Below are 22,799 nucleotides of genomic sequence, written 5' to 3'. Positions count from 1 at the left end.
AAATCCGGCAGTTCTGCGCTAGCGTATGGGCCGCAGGGCGCACGCGCTAAGTACTTTCACACAAAACTATGCAATTTTACACAGGGCGGAGCAACGCTTTTCAGTCGCTCTGCTGATCGGTAAGTGATTGACAGGAAGTGGGTGTTTCTGGGTGGTAACTGAGCGTTTTCCGGGAGTGTGCTAAAAAACGCAGGCGTGCCAGACGAAAACGCAGGAGTGGCTGGGGAAACGGGGGTGTGGCTGGCCAAACGCAGGGCGTGTTTGTGACGTCAAACCAGGAACCAAACAGTCTGCAGTGATCGCAATCTAGGAGTAGGTCTGGAGCTACTCAGAAACTGCAGGGAAATATTTAATAGCAGAACTGCTAATCTTTCGTTTGCAATTCTGCTAAGCTAAAATACACTCCCAGAGGGCGGCGGCCTAGCGTGTGCAATGCTGCTAAAAGCAGCTAGCGAGCGATCAACTCGGAATGAGGGCCAATGTGATTGTTTTTTCTGTGTAGGCCAATGTATGTGTGTTGTTTTTTTTTATTACTGTGAGGGCCAATGTGTGTGTGTTGTTTTTTTCTGTGGGGAACTGATGGTGTGCCTTGGCAATCTTAAAATATTGTTTGGTGTGCCGCAAGTAAATAAAGGTTGAAAATCACTGTATTACACCTCAAAAATGTTAAATGTTCAATTCAGATACATGAATGTAAAATAGCACTATGTACAGATCTATTAAAAAGTAAAGTATTACCACGGGATGCATACCCAACCCATTACCACTGGTACTCTTTTCCAGACAGTTTCAGCTCCTATCTTTAGGACAGTGCATTAATGGGAACATACTATAGAAAAATGAAAAAGCTAAGATCAAATTTATGTATCTATATATGAATGTATTTCTGTCCCTTTGAGTGAACCAATCCGCACTGCATTTCTGCCCTTCCCTGCTAACATGATAACTTGCTGCGCATAATAGAGAGCATGGTGGGCATACTTGGTATAAGCATTCCAGCTATTTCATTTATAATAAACAGCTCTTTAATACAGAGATTTTGGTATTTATTAGTGTCAGATAGATTAAAACAAACTGGTCTCTAAATGATCACTTCATCCAGTGGTTTCCTTACCCTTGGGGTAGTTAGTGGTGAAAGGTAAGTAGCTAAGGCAGTTATACAGGAGTTTTGTGCAGTACCCTGGGAGATCCATAGGGCTCCAGTACAGTGTGTGGGGCAGTGCTGTAACTAGGTGTGTACGGAGAGGGCACCGCACATAGCGCTGAAGGGTGTCATGAGCCACTGCTGTGGCTCATTCCTATTTGCATTCTGTTTATGTTATATTTCTGTTTGCATGCCAGGGTTTCTCATGTACTTGTTTAGAGTACTGTTGCTGGCCGCCCTTGGTGAGTTTGTGTAACTGCAGCCTGTTTCCACTGCAGCCTCACCTGTCAGATAATTAGGCCATTATGTGATGAGTCTGTGTAACTGCAGTCTGTTTCTTGTATGTGTGGCCTGTGCTCTCTCTCCTGTCAGTTAATTAGGACATTACCTTGTGTCTGGCTTCCAGCCATCCTGATAGGGGCATGCTTCCTTTATTACCCAACCTGCCCTTCAGCTGAGGCTGGTTATAGATTCTTTTTCCTGTATGTACTAGTGCCTGGTCCCTGTCCTATGGTGTGGAATCTTGAACTTGTACAGTTGGTGTCGTTGCATTGCTTGGGATTCCCGGTCCAGTTTGAATCGTGTGTGTCCTGTCAGAGTTTGGAGCACATTACCCTTGTTACCTGAGTCCCTGATAGTACATGTGAGACCTTGCCTGTAAGAAGTATCAGACAGCTCCGGTATTTCTTGCCTTGTCTTGCTAAGTCCTGCCTAGCCTGGAATCCAGGGGTCTCCTGCAGCTAAGTGTTCTTGTTGTTTATACTTTACTTTGACAAATTCTTTAGGAACTCATTGTGCAATGATTTATTATTCATTCCATCCCGTGCATTGTTGTACATGTATATACGGTTTAGTTGTTTATAACATCTAAGAGTATTGTTGCTCCCACAGTTTATTTGGTTGCTTATTATATCTTACACATTACTGCATTCTCAGTCACTTGTGTATTCAGTGTCATTGCTCTCAGTACTCTGTGCCTTGTAATACGTGTAATATGTTTGTGTTAATAACTCTCTCTTCAGTCGGTGCCTTGGTTCCTATGTTGGGATTTCGGCGGCCGCACATATAATCTGTTCATTTTCCGTTTTGTATGTTCTCCCATTAGCAGTTATGCTAGTCTTAGTCTCAGTTGGTGCCTTGTAACATTGTAAGACCTGGGGGCAGTGCAGTCTGGGCGGACCTAATTCGCCCATTCAAACACAGCTGCTAAAGGAGAAGACTAGCTCTGCAGGCACCAAGTGACTACTGGGAGAAATAATGGAGTTAGGGGTAGAGTAGGCATTGCTGCGGTCATTCCTAACTAGCCTAGCTTCAATCGTGAGTACTGGAACGATCCAGATTTCTGAAACTACATTGGTGAATGTTACTAATAACGTTTAGAAATGGGAATCTTTCTTTGTTTTTTGTGGTAATCCTTTTACTGTATATGGAAACTAGGTAATAAATACTGTAGTCAACCTTTTAATGGTAATAATAACTCTAGACATTATTATTCTTTTTTTTTTGTAACTGTTTTGTTACGTTATTAGTAACATTCACCAATGTAGTTTCAGAAATCTGGATCGTATTAGAACTAAAGAAACTGTATTTGAACCAAAGCTATGACTACAAAAGTTTAATTATTATGCACACAAATGTTCACAATGGGGTGTGGCAATAACCCCACAGCAGTGCCGTAACTAGACTTTTTGGTGATAGAATTTGCAACCCCCCCATTTTTCCAATAGGGACATAAGGTGCATGCCTCGCGGGGAAGGGGCATGACAGGATTGATCCCAAGCAAGTTTCAACATACGACTAGTAATAAAGTGTAAACCACAAAAATGTGGCTAAGCCTAAAATTACTTATCTGACTAGTATTTCTCTTTTCTATGTGTCGCAAATAAAATTGCTTAATATTGTATTACCCCGTGTGTGTAGACATGATGCAGAATTCAGTTAGGTACGTGCTGCTTATATATATTATTATATATTATATATGTTATTATTATTATTATATATATTATGCATGTAATCAGCCTCATTTGCTTATAGGAGAGATACAAGCTTGTGGGGAAGTCAGGATGAAAGGCATTTGGCCCCTTAACTTACGGTGACATTGTAAAATACTTGTATGTGTATATAGGGCTCTCCCAATTATAATTGTTTAAGTTGTTTTAGGGGTTATTTTAAGTATATTTGCTATATACACATGAACTGCTATGGCATACCTGCTTCTTGTTGATGGGCATAGGGATAAACAGCACAGTGCCAATACTGATCTCAGATGAGATCTAACCTCCAAACATAATACGCACAGATGTTCTTTTCATTGTTTATACATGGCCTAAGCATCTGTTATGATATCTATACTGATTTTGTAAATAACAAAGCAATGTTAGACGCTGCAAAACACAAAGTCAGCTGCTACAGTATGCTGGTTTTCTGGCGTGGGACTACAGGAAGCTGCCAGATAAACATCTCTATACGGTAGTAGGGTTTGAGATAGAATCAGCAGATCAGTTACAGCTTCTGAAAGCATATCTGGTGTGCTAGTCTAGTTTCTATGACTTTACAGTGCAGAATGTAGCTGTGTGCCAAAGTGGTATTAAAATTATATTACAAAAAATATAAAAAGTATGATTACATTCTAATGAATCTGAAATTTGCATTTGGAAGATGTAATCTATGTACTGAAAGCTGCTAGCTACAGTAAATCATTAAGCCATTATGGTGAATGTATGCAAATGCACTATATGCAGAGCTGCATGCCTCTTGTGATTCAGGGTTCTATTTACTAAGCCTTGGATAGAGGTAAAGGGGAGAGAGATAAAGTACCATCCAATCAGCTCCTAACTGCCATGTTACAGGCTGTGTTTAAAAAATGACAGGAGCTGCTTGGCTGGCACTTTATCTCTCTTTTCACTGTATCACTCACCAAGGCTTAGTAAATAGACCCCTGAGAATGGGGAAGGGATGCAGACGGATTACAGTAAAGGCATGTTACTGCAAGTGCAAATGCAGTCTGATGAAGCCGTGCTACATACTGTACCTGCCTACTCTTCCAGACATTCTTACATTTCAGACAGCAATTAAAGTCTCCAAGAAGAGTAGCAACTTCACAGATCTGAAATTGGGTAATTTTAAGGTCTTGATGATGAGATTCATGGTGAATCGTGGAAACGTGGCCACGTCCTGCTGCACGATGCAGCAATTATGTGATTCACAGCATCATGCTTCCCATACCTCCCGCCAGGACTGCTCCACAATCTCCCAGAGGACACCATCAAAATGTTGTAGTATTTAAATACCTATTAATGGAACCAGCTGGCTTAACTCTAAACCAGGGGTTTGCTCTGGCTGCACTAATCGCTAGTTTCTTTTGACTGGAGACTATTTGATCAATCCACTTGACAATAGCACAATAGCAAGTACAAGTGATTAGCACAGGCTTGACTGCAACAGCAGGTATGTAGTCTATAGCTGGATACACACTATAAGATTATCTGTCCAATCTGGCTGGTTAGAACAAAAATCTGCTAATGTCTGGGAGCAAATGAAAATCAACAGTTTGCTGCAAAATACCGGAAACTGGATAAAAGCGGTTGTTCGGATAAATTGGTTATATCAAACGGATTTAATCAATTTGTCTAAATTACCATTTTTGTCCGTTTTCCAGTGTTTGGGAGCAAATGGACACCTGTCATTTGCTCCCACACATTAGCAGATTTTCGTTCCAACCAGAAAGATTGGACAGATAATCTTATAGTGTGTATACAGCTTAATTCCTCAAATGCCCGTGCAACCTATTTTATGTAGGAGAGACCTGACGGATGCTTAAGGAGATAAACAGCCTGTATCTGTCATCTATAAAGAGGAGATTGAGTGGTTGAAGCACACAGATGGACCTTAAAAATGTACCTGTAGCAAGACATTTCATTGAGAAGCAACACAAAGTCAAACAATTGAAGTGCTTCATTATAGATCATATTCCACCATTAACAAGCGGCAATAGAGAAAGGATGCTGCTGCAGCAGTCTGTCCCCTGATGGACTGAATGAAGATTTTAGGATGGGCTGCTTTCTATGATTCCCTAATTTTGACTTGTGAGATGTATACATGCCTTGGAGATCCTGTTGTATTTCTTATAATGGCATCTTGTGTTTTTGATGAGATATTACATAGACACACCTTGGAGATACCGCCGTGTCTCATAATGGTGTTGTAGCTGCTGCACTCAAAGAAAGACCAAAAGACAGCTGAAGTGAGTTGTGGAAATTGAAAACAATTTAGAACCCCTTTATTGATTCTTTCTTCAGCGATAAGTAGAAATGAAATGAGCTTACATTAAGCAACGTGGACGTAGCGCCAACAGGAATGTGTATCATAAAGAAGGGCCCGCCCCCAGAACTGAAGCTAAGCAATAAAGGATAAATTTGGCATTTCTGCTTATGATAGAACATTATTATCCTTTATTGTACATTTATATTGTTACATTATATCTGCAATTGTATTTTGCAGCATGTATTTAACATGATTTACAGTATTTCCCTTTCTGCATTCTCCATTCACAGTTGTCTTTTCCCTTTTACTGAATTGGTATTTATTTATGGTAAACTAATTTTATTTATACTTACCCCTATCAAAACAAAGGGTTTTGGAAACAATTCTTAACAAATTACTTTTCTTTTTTTTGGGGTTTTTGAGTGCTACTCCTTCTTACTATATATTGTTATAGTACCTACTGGTACTATTGGAAGTCACCAACCAGTATATATGGTATATGGTACAGAAATACAGTCTATACAAGCACCTTGGTTGTCGAGACATGGATACTTATACATTTTTTTTAATCCTGGTTTATCCATTAAGTTTGTATATTACTCTGGTAACTTGGTTAATGGCATTTACAACATCTTGGGGACAGACTTTGGTGCCTTGTACCTTTCTAGTCACGCTTTTATGGATACCACAATAGTAAAATAATCTAATAAAATGCAATAATAATTCTAAAAGTCCAAAAATGCCTTAGTTAGCCTTAAGCCTTGATGGCTGAGGCCAATTGATGATCAAAAGCTTATTTAAATCTATTTGTAGCCTCAAATAAGAAATAACACAGCTTTGAAAAGTCATCAGGTTATTTCTCAAGTTTACTAAACAATGGGCTTGAAGGCAAAATCAGACTTTGCATATATGTTTCTGTCCTGGTTGGCAGGTCTTTTGAAAATAACGGAATGTCATCTAACTAAACAACAATGGAAGGTTGGAGAACAACTTAAAAAATAATAACATTTCTGGAAGATGGCTTGGGCATTACTGAGACCAAATAACTCTTTCAGACATACTCTAAAATCCCAGGTCTTTGCACTTGAACACGCATTAACCCTGGATTTCTGTATGTCTGAAAGGCACCAACCTGGGAACACATTCCCGTATCAGTTCCCCTGCTCTTGACCAGGGGTTTTCCCAGGACTTTCGTCCTGGTAGAAAACCTGGGTTAAGTGTAAATGGTGCAACCTGGAGTTTTACTCCCATGTCACACTTAGAAGCCTCTGATAGGCTGCAGGGCTGTCTTTTCATATGGGCTCAATAGGCACTTGTCCAAGGGCCCCAGGAGTCTAAGGGGTCCTAGGTTGATAGCTGAGGGTCCCCTCTTTCCAGGGGTACCAGAATTTTTAAAATCGTCAGTGGGGAACCTGAGATATCCGACTTCTAAGCAGTGATCCCCATCCGAGCCTGTTAATTGCTCTTCCCAGCCAGATATCTCGGGTTCTGTCTGACTTAGATTTTTTCTGATGGTATACTACAAAAGCTGGGACTCTCCCTTTTTGGTGGACACTGCAGCTTGTCTCCACTATGACCAGAACCAGACATATCAGCCTTCCAGCAGCTGGTCCCTGCTCCATCTACACATGCTTGAAATGCAGTTTTATATGTTCGTTGGTGGATTGCTCTGGCTCCTGAACTCTGATCCTCAAGACCCCAGTACCTCCTGAAAGGCAGGACTCTCCCAAGTCTCCAGTACCACCTGAAAGGCAGGACTCTCTAATGTTTTACCCCAAAGAAAGCTAAGAACTCTACTTCCAGGAACTGGAAAAATCTGCAGTCAAGCAAGCTGCCCTCCCACCGGAAAATGATGAACATTAAGCCCACTCCACTATCCACCCTTCACCTGTTTATTAAACCCTGCCCTACCACCCTGGAAGTCATGTACAGGTACCCCTTCATTCAACCCAATGCTCCTTCCACAGTTTAGTGTTCTACCTCCCACCTCATCTCCCACCATCTGTGCAGTAAAAGAGTAATGAGCACAAATTGCTGCTCCAGGTCCTACATGCTGAGAGGAAGATAGAACACCCCCTACCACCTGCGGGACATCAAAGCTGACGCTGATAGCACCTCCCTCCCCTACCGATGCAGGATGGGTAGGGGCCCCAGTGCATTGCTTTGCCCAGGGGTCGACACTGCTGTTAAGATGGCCCTGATAGGCTGTGCAGGCTGCCTTTAGGGGGCAGGGTCCTTGATGCCTGGAGGGGCAGAGTCCATGATGCAGGGAAGGGGCAGTGTCCATGATGCAGGGATGGGCTACGGACTGTGTTTGTGTGATTGCTTGAGTGTGTATGAGCATGACATGTATGTGTATATGACATGTATGTGTGTGAATGTATGATTGTGATGTGTGTGTATGACATGTATGTAGCCTGGCAACCCTGGCTTGTAGAATATCAGGGCAGACCCAGCTTATGTCTGAAAGGGGACGACCCGGGAATATCCCTGGTCTCAGGTGTAGTGTAAAAGGGGGTCTCCAGCAAAAACCTGGGATTTTGTTGCAGTGAAAAACCCAGGTCTGAGCTGGGAAATTCCCGGGTCATATGTGTGAAAGTGGTACAAATTGCATGACCAGATATTCGCAGTAAAAGACAGATAAGAAGCAGCTCCTGCTATCAGTGTTGCTCTCTATCAAACCCTCTGGTGCTGATTGCAGTACAGGGTGGTTTGACTGGGAAACAACCAATGAGAGAGCTGCAAAAGCTGTGTCTATCTGGCTTTCACTGTGCCACTGTCTGGAGTCTCACCTCCTGTTCACTGCATTAGCAAATGTGAGGATGCAGATCCCAGATCAGACAAGTACACAGGCTCTTTATATCAAAACAATTGTAAAACACATCATCATTTAGGATTTGATTTCTTAATAGAGCTGACATATTGATTTAGTTTTTCCCTATACAGGTTGAGTATCCCATATCCAAATATTCCGAAATACGGAATATTCCGAAATACGGACATTTTTGAGTGAGAGTGAGATAGTGAAACCTTTGTTTTTTGATGGCTCAATGTACACAAACATTGTTTAATACACAAAGTTATTAATAATATTGTATTAAATGACCTTCAGGCTGTGTGTAGAAGGTGTATAAGAAACATAAATGAATTGTGTGAATGTAGACACACTTCGCCAAATGCACAAAGTTATAAAAAATATTGGCTAAAATTACCTTCAGGCTGTGTGTATAAGGTGTATATGTAACATAAATACATTCTGTGCTTAGGCCCTCATTCCGAGTCGTTTGCTCGGTATTTTTCATCGCATCGCAGTGAAATTCCGCTTAGTACGCATGCGCAATATTCGCACTGCGACTGCGCCAAGTAATTTTACAATGGAGATAGTATTTTTACTCACGGCTTTTTCATCGCTCCGGCGATCGTAGTGTGATTGACAGGAAATGGGTGTTACTGGGCGGAAACACGGCGTTTTCGGGGCGTGTGGATAAAAACGCTACCGTTTCCGGAAAAAACGCAGGAGTGGCCGGAGAAACGGGGGAGTGTCTGGGCGAACGCTGGGTGTGTTTATGACGTCAAACCAGGAACGACAAGCACTGAACTGATCGCAGATGCCGAGTAAGTCTGAAGCTACTCTGAAACTGCTAAGTAGTTTGTAATCGCAATATTGCGAATACATCGGTCACAATTTTAAGAAGCTAAGATACACTCCCAGTAGGCGTAGGCTTAGCCTGAGCAACTCTGCTAAATTCGCCTTGCGAGCGATCAACTCGGAATGAGGGCCTTAGATTTAGGTCCCATCACCATGATATCTCATTATGGTATGCAATTATTCCAAAGTACGGAAAAATCCCATATCCAAAATACCTCTGGTCCCAAGCATTTTGGATAAGGGATACTCAACCTGTAATTACAATTGAGAGACAGCTCAGTTGAATAATTATTTCCATGTTATTGATTGATAATATGTGTCACATTTTGGGTCAAGATGTATTTTTAATCTGTGTATTCCAGCAATTTTTATTCACTTACATCACTTATATTTTGCCTACCCACACCACGATTAACACATTAGTGTCTTTCACTCTCTCGTTTTTCCCTATTTTTATTGTTCTTCACTGTCTGATTTTTGTAAATAGGATGATTACATTATCCAATACTAGCCTGATTACCAGTGGATAATGTCCACCCTGCAAACCAATTGTAGATGGTATATCAACAGTCTGTACTTTTATTTTATCCCATATATTGTACTAATAGGCAATCTGGACTTCAAACATACTGTACTGTTTTCTTTTTTTTGTCGTTTGTGTGTAGTTTGTAGAAATGTACTCCATGTTATTATGTGATTTGTGCTAGTGGAGTAGTATTTTATTGGATTCAATTAATAAAGGGTAATACATACAGAGAGAGCACTGTTCAGTGGGCCTAATTCAGACCTGATCGCAGCAGCAAAATTGTACACTGCAGGTGGGGCAAATGTAACATATGCAGAGAGAGTTAGAGTTGGGTGGGGTGTGTTTAAACTGAAATCTAAATTGCAGTGTAAAAATAAAGCAGCCAATATTTACCCTGCACGGAAACAAAATAACCCACTCAAATCTAACACTCTCTGCACATGTTATATCTGCTTCACCTGCAGTGCACATGGGCCCTCATTCCGAGTTGTTCGCTCGCAAGGCGAATGTAGCAGAGTTACACACGCTAAGCCGCCGCCTACTGGGAGTGAATCTTAGCTTCTTAAAATTGCGACCGATGTACGCGCAATATTGCGATTACAAACGAGTTAGCAGTTTCAGAGTAGCTCCAGACTTACTCTGCCTGTGCGATCATTTCAGTGCTTGTCGTTCCTGGTTGTCGTCACAAACACACCCAGCGTTCGCCCAGGCACTCCCACCGTTTCCCCGGCCACTCCTGCGTTTTTTCCGGAAACGGTAGCGTTTTCAGCCACACGCCCCTGAAACGCCGTGTATCCGCCCAGTAACACCCATTTCCTGTCAATCACATTACGATCGCCGGAGCGAAGAAAAAGCCGTGAGTAAAAATACTTTCTTCATAGTAAAGTTACTTGGCGCAGTCGCAGTGCGAACATTGCGCATGCGTACTAAGCGGATTTTCACTGCGATGCGATGAAAAATACCGAGCGAACAACTCGGAATGAGGGCCATGGTTTTGAACAATTTTGCTGCTGCTATCAGGTCTGAATTAGGCCCCGTGTCCCTTCCTTTCCTTGTACAATATTGATTTACTCTCGGGAGCACCCAACTCTGCACTGTGTTAATAGATGATAATATTAGTACATCAACAGTTAATAGTTAAATAGATTTATATCATTTATTAGATCTCCTGATCACCACCTTACATATCCTGCCCCCCTTCCTGAACTGAGTATTATTGTATAGTGTGTATAAATTATAATTTCTGCATTTTGCTGATAAACCAAAATCGTGGTCACAAACACGCTCCTTTGATTATTGGATCAGATAGCAAAGATAGAAAATGTCAGCCTCAGTCTTCTGATATTGGGCCTACTGTATTTCAGACCTGATCGTAGATGTGCTAATCTACGATCAGTCATACAGACATTCGGGGGGACGCCCAGCACAGGGCTAGTCCGCTCCTCATGTCAGGCCCGACCCCCCGCACAAGTACAAAAGCATCGCACAGCGGCAATCCTTTTGTACTGGAAGAGTAGCTCCCTGTCAGCGCAGCTCCTGCGTGCTGGCAGGAGCTACTCGATACTGTGAGGGTCGCAGTGGCTGCGTGTGACGACATGCAGCTGTCGCGGCCCGCCCGCCCAATGGCCCGGGCGGACTGCGCCCCCTAACAGGCGGCCAAATGCTTCCGGCCTGCCCCCTCCTGCCCAGCAACTGCCTCTGCCTGTCAATCAGGCAGAGGTGATCGCAGGGCTGATACAGCCATCGGCTGTCTGGAATGCGATGGCGCACTGCGGCGCCGGCGCATGCGGAGTTTAGACCTGATCGCTGCTGTGCGAAAACGCACAGCAGCGATCAGGTCTGAATTAGCTCCATTGTGCATTGTTTGTGCAATGTTTGTGGTCGGGAATATATGTTTGTGGGCGGGAATATGCAAATTCAGTGTGATGTGGCAGAAAATTGGTTACTTAAAAAAAAAAATCACTTAAGCTGGGCAAAGACTATATAATTATCTGGCAGATTTGGCTGGTTGGAATGAAAATCTGGTAATGGATGAGAGCAAATGACAATTGACCATTTTCTCCCAAACACTGGACAATGGACAAAACCTGTCGCTCATACAAATTGGTTAAGGGGGTAATTCAGACCTGATCACTAGGGTGCATTATTTGCATCCCTGCGATCAGGTAGTCGCCACCTACAGGGGAAGGGTATGGTGTGTGTGCAGGTGTGAGTTTGCTTTTGCTGCAGAGCTGCACAAACATAAGTTTGTGCAGTCTCTGCACTGCCCAGGACTTACCCGCTGCGATGATCGGGGCCGGAGCTGACGTCAGAAAGCCTCCAGCCTAACGCCGGGTACCTCCTGCGTTTTCCCGGACACTTCCTGGATACAGTCAGTTGCCACCCACATACAGCCTCTTCCTGTCAATCTGATTGCTGACCGGCGATCCCCATTGCTGCGGTCCGTTGTGCCTGCACATTGCGGTGCATATGCATGCGCAGTACAGACCTGATCGCAGGCTGTGAGAAAATGCAGCCTAGCAATCAGGTCTGAATTACCCCTAAATCTGTGATTTAACCAATTTGTCTGAATAACAGGTTTTGTCCATTTTCCAGTGTTTGGGAGAAAATGGTCAATTGTAATTTGCGCTCATCCATTACCGGATTTTCATTCCAACCAGCCAGATCTGCCAGATAACTGTATAGTATATGCCCAGCTTAAGTATGTTACTCGCCCATAGGGGAATGAACAGCAGTGTCAGGTGACTTGTTTCATCCGGTGCTTCGGCTAGAGTTCAGGTGACCTAACTTTAAGAAGTGAAGCTCAAGAGGTGCCTGGAAACAATTGTAAAATCTTGTCTCTGCTGACCTTTGGATGGCGCTAAGTGAATTGAAGTTTTCACACTTTATGGGAGGAATGGCTAAGTATAAAGAGCCAAGGAGTCTACAATACATAAAAAACTGGGTGATGCTGTTGTAATGGTGAAGTGCCTTAGGAATCAGACAAGCAGTGCACACAAATACACAGAAACATACCTTTCTTCCTGAAGCATTTGAAACAATGTCTTCTTAATCTAACCACTAATGTTATTGCAACGATCAGGAAAACAACCATACATAGAACGATAATTATTGTTTTTGTCTCTGGAATATTGCCACCAAGATCTGAAACAATAAATAGAAAGAAATTACCATGTGTAACATTTTCACGTTTCATGCAATAACAATATTCCTATAAAACCTAGATGATATATAAAGAGGGTAGACTTTTAGACAAAACAAAACCTGCCATACTTGTTATGGTTGCATATATTACATTACATACAAACACACTGGTGGCATTCTTTCTACAATACAAATCAGATATTGCTTGGGAAGTTGTCTGGTACAGAAGTTCCCACAAATAGGTTTCTTTGTTTTAACCCCAAAGTAGCTTGTCTGAAGATTGTGCCGGCCATTCTACCATCTTCTCCTTTCCTCCAGTGACAGATTTTACCTAGGTGCTACAGCACTGCAGCTCTCCCAGTAAAATCTGCCACTCGCAGCGGCAGTGACTTCCCATTGAAAGCAGTTACTGCTAATCACAACCAGGCAGGCAAGACAATGCAGAACCCCTGCCAGGTAAGGAGCCACTGCTGGTTATGAAATAGCCTGTAGATATGTTTTGGGTCATTATCTTGTTGTAGGATGAACTCTACACCATCTAGGCATAAACCAGGGGGAATTGTATGGCACCGCAAAATGCTGTGGTAGTCTTTTAGGTTGAAGGTACCAGTCATGTTGTGCAAATCTGAGACTGGGGAAACAGCAAATGAGTCCCAGACCACCACACATCCTCTTCCATGTTTGACAGTTGGTGTCACATTTACTAACTTCTCTGTGGTTTTAAGTCCAATCACTTTAAATGGTGGACTTAAACTTTAAATGGTGGACTTGCCAGGAACTGGCTGCTTTACAAGTCATCATTTAGTAAACAAATCCCACACATTGAGGAACCATCCTTTCGCCTACTAACATTCACTACGGTTAATTTTGTTTGGAGCCAATTAACCTACAAGTATATTTTTGGATTGTGGGATGAAACCGGAGAACCCGGAGGAAACCCACGCAATTACAGGGAGAATATACAAACTCCACACAGTTAGGGCCATGGTAGGAATCAAACCCATAACCTCAGTGCTGTGAGGCAGTAATGCGAACTATTACACCATCCGTACTACCCTGATATATGCTATATATGCTATATAGTACTCTTAAAAGGACTCATTCACAGTATTTTCTAAACTTGTATTGCAAACAGAGCACAACTATGGAAAAATGCCAGGGAAACTATCAATGATATCTACACAAACTGCAACAATATATGGGGTACAGAGGAGATTGTGATTAATTGGAGCTGACACCATAAAAACATTGTATGATCCTTAAGCTGCATCCACACTATGAGATATTGCATACAATATTGCTGATATTGTATGATTGCATACAATATTGCATAGTGTTTAAACAAGATTTATCATATGATGCACGGCCCCGCGCGTCACATTTGACATCCAACATCTGACCTGCATGCAGTCTTGATGGTGCAATACTGTGAACTTTTTTGTAGTGGGTACATACAACCATATGATTTTACGGCGTTGATGTCAGCCTAGACCCTTCTCTTCCTTCTTGTACTTGTGCTGCCTTAAAAACGACTCCAGCCCCGTAAGATATAATTTCATCTTATCTTATTATTTCATTGTATAGTGTGTATGCCTGACATCCTATGTCGGGAAATTGTATACAATATTGCATGGTGCGCACATCATACTAGTGTGTACATAGCCTAAAAGTGAAGATAAGCATATATTAAAGAAAACTGATGCAATACGTTATTATTTATTTATTAACATTTTCTTATGTAGCGCAGCAGATTCCGTTGTGCTCGACAATTGGAAATAACAATAATATAACAAAACTGGGTGATAACAAACAGTCATAGAGGTAGGAAGGCCCTGCTCGCAAGCTTACAATCTAAAGGACTTATAGTTTTTAAGGCTTGAGAAACATTGTTTCTTTTTTTGATATTGTATATCCTTCAAGCTATGGGGGTATCCAATTACCCGCGGCTAGCTGTATCGCCGGGAGCTATCCTATTAACCCCAATGCGGCATGCTCCTCCCCCCAATGCCGGCTCTTATAGCGGATTATAGTTCGGGTGCCTGAGGCCCCCGAAGCAAAAACTGCAATAAGTGGGCTGCCAGAGCTGCGATAACATATGGGATCTGGGACTTATCCTCGATCACATGTGCTTTTGCGTGATCTCGGGTCAAGTTTTCAACAGATGAAAACGGCCTGTAATAGGACACTGTGATAATGACCATCAGTCATTAATCGCGATATCTGGCTGTTTTCATCAGCCAAAAACAGATTGAGGGTAAATTGGATACCCCCCTATTTGTATATTGTGTATATGAAACATAAATACATTTCATTAACACTTTGGTCTCATCCACAAGGTATCACATTATGGTATGCAAATATTCCAAAATATGGAAAAATCAGAAGGCCAAAATACTTCTGGTCACAAGCATTTCGGAAATGGGAGACTCAACCTGTATTACAATTATTATTTTATTATTATTATTATTATTATTATCTACTAGGAAACACTTCATATAAGTCTCCCCTGTACTAAGAGGCGTGACTTCCACATTATCAAGTGGGTGAGGTTTCTGATTATGATAATTTCATCATCATGCCCCTGCCCACTCAGTGTTGATTGAGTGATGCTGAAAGGTGTAATTGTGTCAGCATTGCACACCTGTGAAGACATCAAGCCCTCTTCTGGAAGGATTGCCTCCTGTCTCAGGAGTCTAAGAGGTTACAGTCTAATCTGAGTAACTCACGGACATTTCAGGACAGTAGGCAACTTTAGATGACTTTAGTTGAACTGTGCATTCCACCCTGAAGGCATTTTGAGGGATCTTCACAAGCAAAGCAAGCAATCACTAGTAACTATTCACCCAATACTTTACTTACTATTGTGTTTATTTCATAAGGTACGCTCTGTGCAAAAATGAGCTGTAATCCATAGCAAGTTAACCAGTAGCAAATGCAGGCTTTCTAAAGGGGGGGATTTCATGCCACACTCATGACCAATGTGCCCAATAGTTTCCTACTCTCCAAATCCCAGTTGGCTCTCCCGGACACCTGAAAGAGTAGGCAAGGTCCTCATTGCTGCCCACTATCTGAGTGAAGTAGGGGTGTGGGCAGCTTGATGATGTAATTTGCATCGACACATGTCATCATGACCCTGCCATCTGGCTTCACAATGCAGGGAATCTTGGTTTTATAGAGCGTGGAGGGGGCATAATGATGTAGCCATGGGGTCAAGCATCTGTTCATCCAGTTTGACTGCATCACACAGTCCCCACCTGGCTGCCCCCTCCCAGAGAGGACAGCCAACAAGTCGGCAACTATGGTATACACGAGGCATGGCTATCATTTTAGACAAATACACTGGCAGTGCTGCATGCACTACTGTTAGTTGTGTTCAATTCTGAAACAGAGCAGTGTGACTGATCAAAGCGGGTGCTCAAATGCTAGGTACACACTATGTAATATTTTTCATTCAACTGACGAGCGACACATCACACAGTACAAAACATATTGTGTCAGCCCTGCAGCAGAGCCGATTTCAATATATTGGCACATCTGGATGTCTGTACGGCTGATTGTGCCATATGCCTGCCAGGAACTGTCAACAATAATGTCACTACGGGTTTTTGTGGCAGAATATGTCAGCCGGTGTATTGGTAAGTGTATATGCACAATGGGACTGATTGAGGTCCAGTTGTAGTAGCAACGAATGTCGCAAAGTACCGATGTTCAGTACTTTACGCATGTGCCAGACCCATACTGTGCAAGTGCTGACGGGTCTGTGACATCAGTTGCACTACTACTGATTGACATTCTGATGCCGTTTGGAGGCAGCGGAGAAGGGGCAGTGTGTCTCCGCTGTTATGGGGGAGGGAGATTTCTTGACCTCTTTGGTGTTGCTGTGGTGGCCAGCTTGTGCAACCCAAAGGGTCAAACCGCCAGCCTATGGTGTAGCAGATGATCCGATGCTGTTTCCTAGGATACCGATGGCGGAATACCGACAGCCGACAATGCAGACAGCCAGAATACTGGCTCAGCAGGGCTATTCCCACTCATGAGTGTCCACGACACCCATAGAGTGGGAATAGATAAGGTGGCAAAAGCAACAAGCCACCGAGCCCGCTGCGTGGGGAGCGCAGCGATCCTGCAAGGGGACCCGTAGCGCTCGCCCCGCTGGCGGCATCCTGCTGGGCGGGAAGCCACCATCGGGATACTGACAGCAGGCATCCCATCTGCCGGCAAATCATATGTAACCAATTAATACCCCTTTTACACTCGCACTCCCGGGTCACTCCCGGGATGCTTCCCGGGATGCGTCCCAGGATGCCTTCCCGGGACTGACCCCTTTCACACTGCACTAAGACCTGGGATCGACCCGGGACAGCCCCATTTACACTGATCCCGGGATATCCCTGCAAATGCATATGCATGTCATTAGAAATGGCCTTTTTTGGCTCACATAGATGAGGTCACACTAGTCAACAAAGGGAGGGGTGGTGCCTGCTCACACCATTGCTGCAGTCATGGCCGACGGAGTACCAGTGTGTATGCCTGAGCTCATGATTCTTTCTGCTTTGCAGATGTTTCATACAGCCACTGACAGCATGATGCAGCTTGTCACACTGTGCAGTATACTGCACATATATTTTATGAGGAGGAGGAGGGCGCAATTTATGCTGGATAGGGCTGCTAGTCGCCGCCAATATTTGCGCAGGAGGAGAGCCCTCATATCATCCAGGATGAGTACCATCCTGAGCGTGAGTATGGGCCCTAACCGCTCATTTTGGTCCAGAGATCGCCGGCACGGAGAAGCCTTTATGAGGACCGTGGAAGCTTACCAGGATGAGGAGTGGATGGCTAACTTCCGTGTGTCTCGTGCAACCTTTAACTACATCCTGGAATTACTTACCCCAGCACTTGACATGCAGACCACCAGGCTTAGGAGACCCATCGAGGCACGCAGGAGATTAGCTATTGCATTGTGGTGGTATGCTACCCCAGGAGAGTACCGCTCAGTCTCATGCTTGTTCGGTGTTGCGATCTCCACCTGCTGTGTCATAGTCCACCAGGTGACTAAAGCAATTGTATCTACCTTATACAAGCGCTTCATATCTCTACCACAAGGACAGTGCTTACAGGATACCATCAAAGGATTTGTGAAGCGAGGCTAGCCGCAGTGTGGAGGAGCGATTGATGGGACACACATCCCCATTATTGCCCCACGTGACAACCATGCTGACTATTTTAATAGGAAGGGCTGGCACTCCATCATATTACAGGCTGTTGTGGACCACAAATATTGGTAAGTGTTTATTTTTGGGGTGGTGGGATGAGTTGCATGTGTGAGTTTTACATTCTAACTTTTTTAAATTTTACTGTTCTTTAGTTTCCTAGATGTGTTTATTGGCTGGCCAGGCCGATCTCATGACTCCCGAGTTCTTGCCAATTCTGACCTGTACAACATCGTAGAGGAGAACCAGGGAGGCTGGCTGTACCCCAAAGAGTGCGCAAAGATTGTGAATGGGGTGGAGATCCCTGTCCACATCATCGGGGATGCTGCATACCCTTTACGCCCCTGGATTATGAAAGGCTACACCCAACAGGTCCAGTTAACCCCAGAGCAACAAACCTATACTCACACCCTGAGTTCAGCAAGGATGGTGGTTGAGAATGCCTTTGGCAGGTTAAAAGGAAGATGGCGTTGTTTGATGAAGCGCAATGATGTGGACCTAAAGAATATGCCTAATGTAGTAGCTGCGTGCTGTATACTGCACAACATCTGTGAACTGAAAAATGAGCTATTCCTTCCTGAGTGGACTGTGCAGGACCCTGAGGTTATAAACCCACATGTGGAAGGTGCTTTGTTTGGGACTGCCTCAAACTCCGCTGCAGAACAAATACGCCACACTATTACGTCCAACCTTGCAGCACTGGTACAATAGTGTTTAAGAATCAGCACAAAATGTTTGGTGAATTACGTTTTTTTTATTTTGTATTCCACCTTTGATCTTTGGTTTCAATATTTATGATTTTCCAAAAAAACCACATTGCCACAAACTTTGTATACAGTATATGCAGAAACAATGTAGAAAACACTGAAAACATGGTCTACTGTTACGCACAAATGGGAATGTTATGCATAGATTTGCAAACAAGTTTTGATTGGCATAAAAAAAAAAACACTGGTAGGCTTGTAGATACAACACCATAAACCACAGTGTCCCTGCAGTATATTATTACTGTGTAAAAAATAAATAAAAAGTGCTTTAATGTAGACACTATACAAAACAGAACATAGAAAAAAAATTAAATAAGGCACAAACAGTTGTGCATAAACAATGACCACACTGTGGTTATTTAACAACAAATAACAACAATAAGAAATTCACTGTGTTTCACGGCAAATTGCGCAATACAGTAAACTCTGTGCTTTGCGCACTAGATGGTGCAGTATTTGGGGCATAGTATGGGCCAGGATTAAATGATGAAAACCCCTGCTCAGGGTATTGTGAGTTGTGGTGTTGGATTGGTGCTCTTGAGGTATTGGTCATACGCTCATAGAACGCCATGTTCATTTGGTGCAATTCCCTGTGGCGGTCATACTGCTCTCTACTCATGCGTTCCTGCATTGTCATGACTTGGGAAATAAATGCATCATGCATTTGGCGTTCTGCCTCTAGAAACCTGTCGAGCCTTGCATCCTCCTGTGCGGACATTGTAGCGTCCATCTCTCGGAGTTGGTCGACAAGGACATTTGACATGGCTTTAGCCACTTGCTCCGCTCTGTTCAGTTTCTTCCTTCTAGGCGGTACGGTGTAAACTGTGAAGAGAAGAAATACAAAATGAGCGTATATAAAAATAGCAGCGTTAGCAAACATGTGTTTGTGGCATTAATCCACCTACACACTAGCTACTCTGCAACATTGAACTATTTATAAAAATGCAAAGCCCCCCTGGGTGGGGGCAGAAATTGCAAAGCGTGCCACCGTGCCAGCAGCGTGCTGAGCGCAGTGATCCTGCAAGGGGCTCATTTGCGCTCGCCACGCTGCTGCCACACTGGCCACTCATACTACACACATAACCGGATGATTAACAATTGTGGATTTGTGCTATGAGTGTTATTTTCTAAACATGTACTTACTGTTTTTCTGTAAAGTTGGGGTGACGGTACTTTGTACAGTCCCACTGTCACTGGTCTGAGCTTCCACAACGTCTTCAATGGTTGCAGTTATGCTGTCGTCGTTTCTGGATGTGTTTATGGACGGCTGGGAGGATGTGTCGCTGTCCTCAGGTGTGTCGTCAATTAACAACGGGGATGACGGACAGACGTCACTGCTTGTCTGTGTCTCTTCTGGAGTGCCTTCTGTAGCAGTGTACTGTGAACTGGAAGACAGACTCACCGGACTGCATATAGCTGTGTTTCCAAAGATATTGGCACAGATGTCATAGTACTGCCAGTCGATACGGCCAACACCGCTCTTTTTCCTGTTGTTGTCATGCACCTTCAGAAACTGCTTTTTAAGAGTTTTCATTTTGTTTAACACTTGCTGCTGTGTGCGGATGATTCCCCTGGCTTCCAGCATCTTGGAGATGTTTTTATAAATCACTGCATCTTTAACTGTGCCTGTGATCTGCCTCATTATTTCCTCCTCTCCCCTAATGCTCAGCAACTCTCTAACCTCCTGGTCTGTCCAGGTCGCCATGCTGCCTTCCTCACACGCATCAAGGACGCTCCCCAGGGCTCTGAAAGATGACATCATCTTTTCTGAGCCCATGAAAGCTCCAATCGGAGGCCTTTTAACAGTCCCGGGTAGTGAATCCCGGGACGGGCCCTTTCACACTACCAAGCTTCCCGGGACGGTCCCAGGACCAACCCTGGTCGAGACCAGGGTTGAAATCCCGGGATGCTCGACCCGGGAAATTGTCCCTGTACCCTTTCACACTGACAAAAATCCCGGGATGATGCGCGTTCACGTGCAATATCCCGGGATTTTCATGCAAGTGTAAAAGGGGTATAAGAGTACACCATCAGAATCAGTTGGCTGCCTCCTACCTGTTCACAAGCAGTTACTGCTTGTGTCTTTGCCGCTTGTCTGGATCCTGGAATATTAGGTTCCTCCTTGGAAAAAGTGTATGTGCAAGAAATATAGAAAGCCCCAACCAGTCCCCAACTTAAATCAATAGCACACTCATTTAGTACTTCCTCCCTGCACCAAGTTTAGACATTAAATTGGGTGTACTACGAATGGCCGGCTGTTGGGAACCTGGCAACAGCCGAAATGCCGGCAGCGGTGTAATTGCAAAAGAGCCTCTTGCGGGCACGCTGCGCTCACCACGCTGCGGGCACAGTGGCACGCGCCAGAGGGAGAATAGTTGTCGGCATACCGGTGGTCAGAATCCCGGCAATGGTATGCTGAGTGCCGGGATTCTGACAGCCAGTATATCGAGTGCCACCCATTAAATTAATAGCATTCTCAGCAGTAACATTAAATTATATTATCACATACAGTATATTAAATAAATCTATTTCCCTCCCAAACAGACCTTTAATTAAATATTTGCATTCACAGTTAATAAATAGCCATGATTCTCCCCAAATGCAGTCCCACTTTTAATTAAAAGCAAGTAAAAAAAACAACATTTAAGTTAACCTTCCATTCATCCTACCTTAGATTAATACCATGACCCCACTTTTAAATTAAATAGCCTCCACCATAACCTCACTAATAGATTAATAACCTTAACCCACCAATAAAAGATTAGCTCCTACCACTGTTCAATTAAATGCCAACCACCCACCCATATTTCCTATTTCCTTCCCCGTCACCACACATACTTTCTTTTATTTAGCGTTGCACGCTGCAGGGTCAGATACTTCTGTCTGTCTCTTTTACTCCCTGTATACATGGGATAGGGCGAATGTCATGCTGGTGCAATAGCAAGAACGCAGACATGATATAAGGGAAGGTAAGGGAGGAACGGCTGAGGACAATGCAAGACCACTTGCAGTAAGTTTGCTGTACTGGGCTTAGGGGCCAGCCACCAGGAGCAATACAGTGTCCCAAGACCACCTTATTTCCAGGTTGGGGGATTTTTCCAGTCAACATGACCGCCCTATGTGCATGCCTAAATAAGGTGACTGGACCTAGTCAGAGGCCAACCAGTCCAGGGCGTATGAAGCTTACTGACAATTGCACCTCCATCATCCTAAGTGCGCACCTGCAGAGATATTGGGGTATATGCAATTGCGGTCGAATTCGCGGCAATTTTCACCGTTTTTTAATTCGACTCAATTCGACAGGTGAATCCCGGAAGGTGGCTTCCGGAATTCACCATATTCAATAAAAAACGGATTCGCCAGAGTCGCGGGCGAAAATCGGCCGATTTGGCGGATTTTGCCGCGATTTTAAAAAACGGGAAAAACCCGAAAAAAAAATGGCGTGGGGTCCCCCCTCCAAAGCATAACCAGCCTCGGGCTCTTCGAGCTGGTCCTGGTTCTAAAAATGCAGGGGAAAAATTGGGCAGGGATCCCCCGTATTTTTAAAACCAGCACCGGGCTCTGCGCCTGGTGCTGGTGCCAAAAATACGGGGGACAAAAAGAGTAGGGGTCCCCCGTATTTTTAACACCAGCATCGGGCTCCACTAGCTGGACAGATAATGCCACAGCCGGGGGTCACTTTTATGCCGTGCCCTGCGGCCGTGGCATTAACTACCCAACTAGTCACCCCTGGCCGGGGTACCCTGGGGGAGTGGGGACCCCTACAATCAAGGGGTCCCCCCCCCCCAGCCACCCAAGGGCCAGGGGTGAAGCCCGAGGCTGTCCCCCCCCATCCAATGGGCTGCGGATGGGGGGGCTGATAGCCTTTTGTGATAATAAAAAGATATTGTTTTTTCCATTAGTACTACAAGTCCCAGCAAGCCTCCCCCGCAAGCTGGTACTTGGAGAACCACAAGTACCAGCATGCGGGAGAAAAACGGGCCCGCTGGTACCTGTAGTACTACTGGAAAAAAAATACCCAAATAAAAACAGGACACACACTCCGTGAAAGTAAAACTTTATTTCATACGCCGACACACACATACTTACCTATGTT

The 22,799-nt window shown here is 43.9% G+C and overlaps 1 protein-coding gene across 1 annotated transcript in view; it reads right to left on the bottom strand.

Moving 5' to 3' along the window:
• LOC134897198 (programmed cell death 1 ligand 1-like) overlaps positions 1–22,799 on the bottom strand; it is a 160,874-nt gene that overhangs the window by 10,936 nt on the left and 127,139 nt on the right. The window contains exon 6 of the mRNA XM_063913983.1: positions 12,598–12,726. Within this exon, the coding sequence (XP_063770053.1) occupies positions 12,598–12,726 (129 nt within the window). The remainder of the gene's footprint in view (positions 1–12,597; positions 12,727–22,799) is intronic.

Source organism: Pseudophryne corroboree, chromosome 1 (genome assembly GCF_028390025.1).
Source record: "Pseudophryne corroboree isolate aPseCor3 chromosome 1, aPseCor3.hap2, whole genome shotgun sequence".
NCBI classification, from domain to species: Eukaryota; Metazoa; Chordata; class Amphibia; order Anura; family Myobatrachidae; genus Pseudophryne; species Pseudophryne corroboree.
The sequence above is the reverse complement of the archived record's forward strand: the minus strand, read 5'-3'. Positions and strand labels throughout refer to the sequence as shown.